This window comes from Neophocaena asiaeorientalis, unplaced genomic scaffold, assembly GCF_003031525.2.
Source record: "Neophocaena asiaeorientalis asiaeorientalis breed wild unplaced genomic scaffold, Neophocaena_asiaeorientalis_V1.1 scaffold504, whole genome shotgun sequence".
Classification (NCBI taxonomy): Eukaryota; Metazoa; Chordata; class Mammalia; order Artiodactyla; family Phocoenidae; genus Neophocaena; species Neophocaena asiaeorientalis.
Window position 1 is genome coordinate 4,937,030 of NW_020174438.1, and position 11,262 is coordinate 4,948,291.

General features: G+C 45.0%; 1 protein-coding gene across 1 annotated transcript in view; it reads left to right on the top strand.

Moving 5' to 3' along the window:
* The window catches only part of SBF2 (SET binding factor 2), a 205,505-nt gene extending 194,787 nt beyond the window's left edge, over window positions 1–10,718 (top strand). The window contains exons 28-34 of the mRNA XM_024757008.1: window positions 53–180; window positions 1,340–1,573; window positions 2,661–2,765; window positions 4,183–4,376; window positions 5,075–5,162; window positions 7,772–7,903; window positions 8,916–10,718. Of these exons, the coding sequence (XP_024612776.1) occupies window positions 53–180; window positions 1,340–1,573; window positions 2,661–2,765; window positions 4,183–4,376; window positions 5,075–5,162; window positions 7,772–7,903; window positions 8,916–9,014 (980 nt within the window). The 3' untranslated portion in view covers window positions 9,015–10,718. The remainder of the gene's footprint in view (window positions 1–52; window positions 181–1,339; window positions 1,574–2,660; window positions 2,766–4,182; window positions 4,377–5,074; window positions 5,163–7,771; window positions 7,904–8,915) is intronic.
* Window positions 10,719–11,262: the final 544 nt, after the last annotated feature.

An 11,262-nucleotide genomic window follows, 5' to 3' on the forward strand; every position in this document is an offset into this window, starting at 1 on the left:
TTTTGTTTTTCTGTTTTTTTTTTTTTTTTTTTTTTGGCGGGGGGATTTACAGGAACTTTATTTGATGATAAAGGAGACAAGCGTGCCAAAAGAGGAATTTGTATTTGGGAGTGTATCGATAGAATGCACAAGAGGAGTCCCATTTTCTTTAATTATTTATATTCACCAGTGGAAACAGAGGTACAGAAAGAAAGCATTTATGTTTCATTTTTGGAATATTTTGTGTTAAAGTTTTCCTTACTTTTTGAGCATATATAAGCTGTTTAAGCGTTTTATAAACATTCGACTAGGTTTCATACCAGAAGCTATTTAAAAGTTGATACACTATGGGTTTAGGTTATGATGGAATGGAGATGGATACCAAATTCTTGACCACAAAAATTAGGAGCTGGCCCCCCAACCATAGAAAGGATAACTTCAAGAAAGTCAGAGCAAGTCAACTTTCCCTGGGAAGAAAGAACAAACAAAACTTGAAACCTTAGCAGGCCGTGTAAGCAGAAAAGATTTCCCTAAGTCCATTTGTACCAAAGCCATGGAAGAACCCCTGTGAGAAGCAGGGATGTTTGGAGCCCAGCCCAAGAAGGATGACCTCTCAGGGACAGCCATCCTCTGCCATGCATGTCTGCATGAAATAGGCTCTGCAGTGGAGTAGACCACCTGACTCAGGAGCAAGGAAGGCCTGGCCCTGGGCCCGATGCAATAGGACCTCACCCTGGCCTTTCTCATGAGGTGAGGTGTATGAGAAACCAAGGGTACATGCTTGGATGCCTCTCCTTCCTCTAGACCATGCTCTGGCACTTCAAGATTCCTTGCCCAAATTCAAGTTACTCACCAGACCACTTCCCCAAGCCTGTTCCCCAAGCCAGTGAATGTATCCCTAAGCTAAAAGGGCAGCTAAGGAGTAGTTGTTTGGACAGGGAGTAGACAAGAGTTTAGCTGCATGGGCTGGGGTATATACACATGTTCATGAGAGACCCTCAGAATATAGGACAGAGCTGGGTCAAGAGGAGCAGGGCTTTAGGCCAAGAACTGGGAGCTGGGACCAGCTTTCCCAGTGCCACCACTTCCTGGTGTAGAAGTCCCAGAAGTCCAAGAATTCTCAATTGGAGCCTGGCCTTCTAGGTCATTAGGAAGTTATATTTGTCAAGGTAGGAGCATAGAACATATTTTATCTAATAGTTATGTTGATGTATAATGTTTAAATATATAGATATATGGTATTTGAACCTCTATTCATACTTTTTCCCTGGACCCTGCAATGTTAGGGGCTGGCCTGCCAGTAAGCTTGGGGCACTTTGGGGTCAAGATGAAACTATATTTCAGAATTTTCTTTATACAGGCCCTGAAGCCCAATGTAAACGTTTCCAGCCTCAAGAAGTGGGATTACTATGTAGAGGAGACCCTTTCCACGGGGCCTTCATATGACTGGACAATGCTGACCCCTAAGCAGTTCCCCTCTGAAGACTCTGAACTGACCAGAGGAGCTGGGCCCCAGAGCCAGAGGAGAACAGTGTGGCCGTGCTACGATGATGTCAGCTGTGCTCAGCCCGATGCCCTCACCAGCCTTGTCAGTGTAAGTCAGCTGTGTGTAGACACACTCTTGGGGCACCAGGGGACCTGGAGGCACATGAGGCCTCAGGAACTGAGCTTAGTTAAGACTGGTTCACCAGCTCCTGGACATAGCTCTCCTTACTTTGGGTTAGCACTATAGCTAGCACTACAGGAGTATAAGGACACCAGATTTGCTCCCATGGATCAGTGGGGAACCAGGCTCAGGTACTGGCAAAGAGTCTCAGTAAAAATGAGCTTTTCAGCGTTAGAAGGAAGCATTCGAGCAAATGGAGCCATTTGCAGCTTCGCAGCTGTTTCAGCTGGCCAAGCAGCCTGAGTCAGGCCTGGGTTATGGCTTTTGTGGGTGCCTTACTTCCTCTGGTCAGAAGTGTGGGTAGCTGATGGCCTGATGGGAGCGCTGCCAACCATCTTCTACAAGGAATATTCTGGAGTGAAGCCACCCTGGCAGTAGCTACCCTGATGAGAACAGCAGCCCTGAGGAAAGGGTTTGAGCCCAGATACGGGCCAAACAGTTCCTGAAGAGTCTTCTCCATCCAGTTTCCTGACCAGGACGAGCGTGCTTCAGTGAAAACACTGTCACAGAGGCTGCCGCTCTGCTCTCCAGCTTCCCTGTCTGAAGGAAACTCCATTCCTTGGGCATTTCTTGGTTCATTCTTTCTACATCTGGTTTGAATCATCAGAGTTGAGGGGTTCCTCTGTCAAGGACAGACTTCTCATATACCTCAGCTATTACAGTTTGGACACCGGCCCAGTGCTTGACCTTTTGCTGTGGCCATCAGATGCCCTATGGGCTGGCCAAGGGTGAAGGTGTTGGGGATATTTATTTCATCTCTCTATTTAAGCCATCTGTACAAAAAGGCCCGGTTACAGATCCTAATAAATCATCTTTGCCACAATGCATCACACCAGCTAGAGCTCCCACCTCTATTCCTGGCTTGGGAGGCTTCTGAGGCCCCATGCTTACCATGGTTTTTCACTGCCCTCTGGCCATGCTGTTCATCTAGTACAGAGGGGGTGTGGCTCTGGGGAACATCCTGATTTCTATGAAATACTTATCTGTCAGAAAACTCCTTTTAATTACTTTGCAGGAAATTGAAAGACTGGAGCATAAATTGAACCAAACAGCTGAGAAGTGGCAGCAGCTATGGGAACGGGTAACTGTGGAGCTTAAAGAAGAGCCCAGAGCAGACCGTGTGAGTTGGCAAAGCCCTTTGAAGAGCTACTTCTGAGCTTCTGGAGGGCGCTAGGTCAGGTGGGGCCTCTGCCACAGGTAATTCAGGAGGTTTATGGCCAAAGGGAGGGTCATGCCCTGAGGGTCCAGGGCAGAAAGCTCCAGATGACTGGGTACTTCCCGAGTGCCTCACTTTACCACAGTGACACAATACTTATGTTCCAGGGCCCTGTATCCAGGGGAAATTACTGGGTTCTTTTCTATCTTAGCGCCTCTGTGGTTTCAGCTGATCTTCTACCACATGAGGGAGGAGGAGAATGCCAAGACCTTATCTGCGCCAGAGAAATAATCAGAGAAAACGAAATGTTTTAAATGAGCAAAATACGCTGCTTTCTGTTGTTCACACCCCCTTTTTGTTTCTGAATTAAGAAACATTTATCGTAAAAATATTTTTAAACCAAATACTCTTGTTTCCTGCTTCTCACAGCCCCTTCACCTGTAGTATGTGGAAGGGCTGTGCTGAGCACCACCCACACTTTGCATTCTGTTAACCCACAGTGAGGGAGTGGTGTCTCAGCTCGGGCATGCTGGGACAGGCTCAGATCACACAGCTGATATGTGGGGCGGCCACCAGTCAAACCCACATCAGATTGACTCCAAGTGCAACAGAAGGGAAGTGAGGACAGATGAGTGTCCTGAAGAGCACTTCAGGAAAGGAGAGGTTGGCAGGGTCAGATGTCACAGAGGAGTCAAGGAGAAGGGAGTGTAGAAGGAAGCCTCCAATGTGGTAGGAAGGGGTCCTTGGGGTGCCTTCTCCTGCCTTCAGAAGGCAACTCAGGAGCTGTTATCAGACAGGCCACAGGTAGGTGGTGTCTTACTGCTTTTTTTCCTCAGAAGAATAAAATAGTTTCTTAATTTTTTTTCTGATTATGAAAGTGAGGTATGTGTATTCCTTTAAATAAGACAATATACAGAAAGTTATGAAATAGACAGAAATCACCCAAAATTTATAACCTAGAAATAAACCATTATGCCATCAAACTTGTTTTATAATTCTAAACACACATATAAAAGGGATTTACTACACATGCAGTTTTAAAAACCTGCATTTTTTTTTTTACTTAATATGTGGCATACATGGCCTTCAGTTTGTCACTGTTATGTAAATCAGCATCATTTTTAATGGCTGTCTAGAAGTCCATTGTATGGAAATACCTTTTTTTTTTAAGCAGTCGCATAATGATAGACATTAGGTGGTTTCTAGTTTTTCTGCTAGTTTCCTAAAAAACTCCAGGATAAACATCTTTTTATATATATTTTACATATACATATATATGGTCCAGTTTTTTCCTTGAGGTAAATTTTTAGAAGTGAAATTATCGGATCAGTTGCTTAAAGTCTTTGGAAAGCTTTCCTAGCTCCTGTTCTGTCCTTTTCAGCCCCAGAGACACCCTTTGGGCTCCCCAGGAATTGTGTCTACCAACCTCCCTTCCTATCAGAAGAGGTCTCTGCTGCATCTCCCAGACAGCAGCATGGGGGAGGAACAGAACGCCAGCATCTCCCCATCCAACGGAGTGGACCGGAGAGCAGCCACGCTGTACAGCCAGTACACGTCCAAGAATGATGAAAACAGGTTGACGTTGCTTAGCCCTCCCGGTGTACTGAAAAGGCTCTCCCCACCCTGCCCTCGGCCACACCACAGGCCCTTTAATAAGCTAGGCCTGTGCCGTGCCGCCTTCTGCAGACTTAAAATGGATCCGCTTTAATCCTTTGTCTCTGTTTTAAATGCGTTAGATGGTTCTTGGAAGAGGAAAAATCAAAATTACAACTAAAATAATGCCAAGAGGTTGTAGTTATTTGTGGCGGGTCCTGATTGCTATTGTCTCATGTCTGCCAGCTCTCTTGAGGGAATATCTGTTAGTGAGCACTTTTTCAGGGGCAAACTTCAGCAATCCAGCGCATGCTAGCTCAAGCAGAGAGGAATTTACTCACATAAATTGGGAAGGCCAAGGATGTGCCAGTTTCTTACACAGCATCTTCAGGCTTCTGTTGTTTGCCAGCTCTGCTTTCTCCTATGGGCTGCATCTACCCCAACATGGTATAAAAAATGGCTGCTGAGAGCTCCAAACCTCACAAGTTTGGTCATCCCAGCAGAAAGAGGCAGCCTTTCCCCAAAGGTCTAATAGAAAAATTCTAGGGGGAGCTCTGATGGATCTTTTTTGGATCATCTGGGGGAAATAGAGGCTTGACCAACAAAAACAACAGATATCCCCTTTACAGCACTTTTTAAATGAAAAATCAAATTAACTGCTATGTCATCATTATTTCTAGGTCCTTTGAGGGAACGCTCTACAAAAGAGGGGCTCTGCTGAAAGGTTGGAAGCCCCGCTGGTTCGTTTTGGATGTAACAAAACATCAGGTAATAAATACCATCACAGCCTATAGAAATCACTTCTCCCTAGGCTAGGCTCAGTCCCCGGCTGTTGTGTGACTCTCAGCAGAAAGGCACAGCCTTCATGTACAGAATGCTTTCCTAAGGCCTCTCATATGCTGCCTGAGGCTCCTCCATGGACCCAGTGAGGAGCAGTAGTCCTGAGTCTGAGTGCACAGCCTTCTGAGAGAGCGCAGGTGTGTGCAGGCAGAGCCAGTGACTGCTGAGCCCAGAGCATGAAGAGCAATAGAACTCTGCTTTTTAATGCTCGTGTTATCTCCTGCTGCCTGCTATTAAAACCCAGGCCACGAGAGCACCTGAGGTTTTCAGCTTGTTGCATACCACAGGCACATACAGAACCCATGCCTATGAATACTCCCCAGAATACAGATTACCTTCATCTTTGCAGCATAACACATCCATTCAAAATCGAGGGTGTTCATTTATTCAACAGACATTTATTGAACACTTTATCTGTGCCCATCACTGTACTTGGTACTAAAGAAGGCATCATTATCCCTCAAAGGTGACAGCAACAGAGGATGGAGGGAGCCCTGAAATAGGCAGAAGGGGATGTGCCCACCCAAGCCTGAAATCCACAGTGGGCAACCACTAGACTGGACCTCCCAGACCACGCTGGGAAGCCTTTTCCCCACTGCTAGGTTCTTTGCTGTGGCTGTAGCACCCCGCACAATCCTGAGCGTCAGAATCTTTGCTCCAGTGATCTTGGTTGGGGTGGAACCCAGCCCTTCTGCACCCTTCACTAGTGAGAGTCGCATGGCCTCCTACGTTCTGACCACAGACCTCACTCTACCTTGGACCTGACCAGTCAGCCTTGAGCAGCTTCTCAATGCATTTATGTCCAACATGGAGTCTGTTCAGAAAGGTACGGACTGTTACGCCAGTACAGTGCTCTTGTTGGACCTGCACCTAGAGGACTCCTGACAGATGAATACTTTGCATGGGGACCCCCTTTCCCTCTGCTCAAGGAGTTTCATAAAGGTTACACAGAATCTTTGTGGAAGAATATAGAGAAGTTTTTACAGATATGCAATGGAAGCCCTTTTTAGGGGGCTGGACTTTAAACAACATTGTCTCTGAAACCATAGAGCCTACACTGTGTAGAAAAGTTTCATTAAATCACTAAATATAACAGGAGAATGTCATAATTTTTCTATAATTTACAATTACATCAAATTATATTTGCATTCTTGCCAGTCTTTTAGATTTCTTTAACACGAAAGGTATATGGTTTTTCTGTTTAGTCCTGCTCATACTATGCCTGAATGGAGAGGCAGAGAAAAGTCTGAGGCCAGAACCAGAGACGGAAGCGCCAAACACATTCCTGCCGTGTAGATTATAGAGAGTGAAGTCCAGACTAATTTAGTTAGGGTGATGTCCAGTCCTTACACACAGTAACCACTCAATCAAATGTTGAGCTATTTATTGTTTTTCAAAAGTTACTTTATATCTACATGCTATTTGGAAACTTGCTTTTTAAATATAAGATAGCTTGGGGCTTCCCTGGTGGCGCGGTGGTTGGGAGTCTGCCTGCCGATGCAGGGGACGCGGGTTCGTGCCCCAGTTCGGGAGGATCCCTCATGCCGTGGAGCGGCTGGGCCTGTGGGCCATGGCCACTGGGCCTGCGCGTCCGGAGCCTGTGCTCTGCGACGGGAGAGGCCACGGCAGTGAGAGGCCCACATACCACATAAATAAATAAATAAATAAAGATAGCTTGGACATATTTTCCTACCAGTTCATAATAGATCTTAACATTTTTGAAATGTTGTATAGAATTCCATATTATTCATGTACCATCATTTAATTAACCAACACCATATTGACAGATATCTTTTCAATTGTTAGCTAATAAAGGCACTGCTGAAGGAAACCTCTTTATAGGTGTGTCTTTGCATGCTTGTGGGAGTGTTTCTGTAGGATAAATTTCTAGAGGTGGGAAAGGTGTATCAATAGGTATAAACATTTTAAATTTTAGTTCATATTGCCAAATTGTCCTCTAAAAGGCTTCTGACTAATTATATCCCCACTAACTGTTTGAGAATACCTAGTGCCTTCCATTCAACCTGAATATTGTCAGCCATTTTAATATTTCTTAATCTAAGTGAAAAGTGAAATCTCATTGATTTCATTTACTTTTCTTTGGTCAGTTAGGTTGTTCATCTTCTCAGATGTTTATAGGTCACTCACATTTCTTCTGTGACTTGCCTGTTGAAATCCTTTGACCATTTTTCTATTAGGTTGTTTATCTTTTTCTTCTCAATTCTAGGAATTCGGTATATATTCTAAACATTAACCCTTTTTTATATGTTACATATATATTTTTTTTTACAGTTGTTAGTTGACTTTTTCTATGTGTAATACACTTATTTGTTCAAATTTCAAAAAATATGTCTTTTTCCGCCTTTCTCCCAGCTGTCTAATTCCTCTTCCTAGAAGCAACCAGCGTTTTTAACTTCTTGTCTATTCTTCCAGGCATAGTTTAGCAAGATGTGGGAAAGTATTCAAATACATTTTGAAAAGCCATGCTGTTTTCCCTTTCTGTGTCTCTTATATCCCATGTATCTTTTTGGTTCCAGCTGCGATACTATGACTCGGGTGAGGACACAAGCTGTAAAGGCCACATTGACCTGGCTGAGGTAGAAATGGTCATCCCTGCTGGCCCCAGCATGGGAGCCCCAAAGCACACGAGTGACAAGGCTTTCTTTGATGTAAGTCGATCTTGCCTTTTCCTGGCTCTGTTTGCACATGATCCCTTACAATCCATCCACCTCCAAGAATCATGGGGCCTCAGAGCAATTGGTGGTAACTGCACATGGGTCACAGACCCAACCCGGCTGTGGGAATTGCTACAGAGCTTGAACCCAGCACTCTTCATCCCCAAACCTGACCTCTCCCTGCTGTCCACATGTCTCAGAAAGGCTGCACATCGCTTTGCACAAAAGACTCCTTTAAAAGGGATCCAGCTACACGTGGAAGCAGATGAACGCCTTGTTAAATAGTTAGTTATTCACTCAACCTACTGTCGAGAACAGATATTACTTCCCTTTGTATCCATTGATCTTCATGCTTGATCATCCACAAAAAAACATCCTTAGTCACACATGACGACTGTCTGCCCTAACATCTTCAGCAGTCCTTAGGTGGGCCTTGGGGCATCTTATGGGCCACATGATAGGGGACTTATCTAATCCCCAGAGCCAAGCAGGACTTCATATGGAACACAGGTCATACTCTAGGGCCCTGCTCAGGCTATGAAGCCATTTCCCTGACTCTGGGCTGCCAGTGTGGCCCCAACTGAAGACTTAGAGAAGGGGATGGAAAGGGGACATGAAAGCCAACCCCATCGTGGTGTGGATGAAGCTCGGCCTTCCTGGCGCCTGTGCTGCACTGGTGCAGTGCGTGGGCGGGGCCAGAGACTCCAGCCATTCCTGACCCTCTTCCTCAGTCAAGGAAGGCCCCGGGAAGATGCAAAGTCAGGCTTTCCTAGTGTGTCTCTCTTCTCTGCCAGGCCCTTCTGTTGACATCCCCCTTGACTTTGGGGGCCAGGAAAGTATAATGACTCTAAAGGCAATGACAGTATGGTAGTGGGAGACAGAGAAAATAACAGAGGTTCTGGGGCAGAACGGAAAGGGAAGGTCACAGGGATTTATTTGCACACTTGCCCCAAGCCATAGACTAGCCCTGCCCTTCATCTCTGGTTCTCTTCATTTGATTTTATAGCTCAAGACCAGCAAACGTGTGTATAACTTCTGTGCCCAGGATGGACAGAGTGCCCAGCAGTGGATGGACAGGATCCAGAGCTGTATATCTGACGCCTGATGCCCATGGTCAACCCAAACAGAAGAGGGAGGAGGGGCTTGTGCTGCCAGATAGGGAAAAAGTGTGTGAGTCCTTGAGGAGCTGACAGCTTCCTGCTGGCTCTGATGAGCGATCCTAGGGCCTGAGGTTCTCCTACCCAGACTTAACCCACTCCCCTCTTTCAGCAGTTGCTAAGCCTGCTTAGCCTGAGTGGGTGTGTTACACAGGTCTGGTCAAGAGCCCTAGGCCCTCCCTGTATCTTGCACTAGATTGTTCTAACAGGGTCTTCATGGTTAGGGATCAGAAGAATGCTTCCTGAGCCGACCGTCATCCATCCCCTAGGCAAAGTGGCTACCACCTACCTGGGTCCTTCTTCATGAAAGATACATAGATCCTTTTTGTTCTCCAAGGTCCTAATATCCTTGGAGAGCTTTCTGACAAGCAAAAATCAAAATCCTCCAAGACTATCTTCCATTCTGCATAGACTAGGTTTCCCATCAAAGGCTCCTATTCTTACTACCTGACCTTAGAGATGCTCAATTCTCTGGTGCTGTCAAAGGTGCTTCCGTGATACCTGCTCGACCATTGGGGTTCACAGCAAGACCATCAGTGCTTAGTGGCAGGCAAAGGGGGGCACACAAGATTATCCTGATGGAAAAAGATTGTCCAGAGAATGATGCAGTAATCACCAGGCCAATGCAGGAAAATACTGCTTCCAAAACACTGAATTTTCTAGGCCAAAGGTGCCCTGAGGATGCAGGACTTTGTGTTCCCATGTATTCTTCTGCTCCCTGATGGCTTCTTACACAAAATAACATGCAAAAAGCTGAATGCACTAACTCACAAAACAGACACTTGCACTGAACTAATAAAGTGGAGATGTTTGAGAGACAGAAGCCAGCTGTTTATGACCACACGACCCCCATGACAAGGGCTGTGTAAACCGAGGTCGCACTGTGGCGTGACTGGATACCCAAACGGCACCTCTGCACATGGACAGTAGGGACTTGTTTGGTCTTGAGGTTTTCTTTACTCCTGATAGCCTGTGTTTGTTCAGCTTAAGACACCAGGAATACTGTTTCTCATGGCACACAGAAACAGCTTTTCTGCAACGGCCGCTGCGGTTGGCTGGAGTCGTAGGTAGCTAGATCATTACATTTGTTTTGAAATGTTAATATGTTAAATACCAAACTAATATTTCAAAAATATGTATATATGAGTTCTTATATCCTTGTTTTTCAGATAGTCTGCTTATAATTTAATATAAAATTAACTGATTCATTCATAAAATTTCAGTAGTGAAACGGTTCCCTTTTTAAAAAGCCGCTTTGTAGATTAAAAATAAATCAGATTTTCAAATTTAAAATTACCTACACACTAGAAAACAGAATTGTGTTAATATATAAGAAATTGGGGGATGATAAGAATGAAGGATTTTTCTATCATTTTCATTTTATAAATTGCCACCTGTGAAAATGGTTTTTGCACATTATTTGTACTTTTCTTTGTATATGAAATAATTTTTTGTACTCTGTAAAATATGGAGCCCGTTGTACCCTCAGCTATTTGAGACTTTACACAGTGCTTCTTTTGTAACTGGATTCTTGTAACTTTCATGAAGGCGCTACATGCCTTGCATTCACTAACCACCTTGAATTAAATTTATTTCTTAAGAAGAACCATCCCTCATTTACTGAAATAAAGTTCACTGTGCATTGCTTAGCACTCAGAAGGCAACATTTGTGATTCATACGTGGGGCTAAAAGTTCAAGGGTAAAACGCAGCATAACCGATTTCTTGCCTTGGTTCTCTTAATGTCATCACTGCCCTTTGCTCAGGAAGTAACCAGAGACACTGGACAGGCTGGCCTGAGCTTCTGGGTTCTGGACGCATTGCTGCAGAGTTTAGGTAAGAGACCTGAGGCCACCACTCCCACCCTGAGCCTCCAGTGAGCTGTGTGAAGTCGGTTAAGTGCTTTACCTCTTCCTGGTCGCAGTCTCACCACCTGTGGCACATGGCAATTTGTGAGAACTTTAGGCAGGAGAAATTTAACTCTAGTTTGGAAGGAGGTTTTTCTGCTTCAGGAAATAGTTAAACAGCACAGATGAAGGATCAGTGCTTTCAGTTCTGGATAACAGTTCCTCTAGATAAGCCCTTGGAGTTTACCTTGGGGACTCTAACTACATCTCGAATGGAGCCATCAGAATGCAGGTTCTCCTCAGGGCTGAACCTCTAAGTCTTGACATCCAGGAGCCCTCCCTGAGGGGGA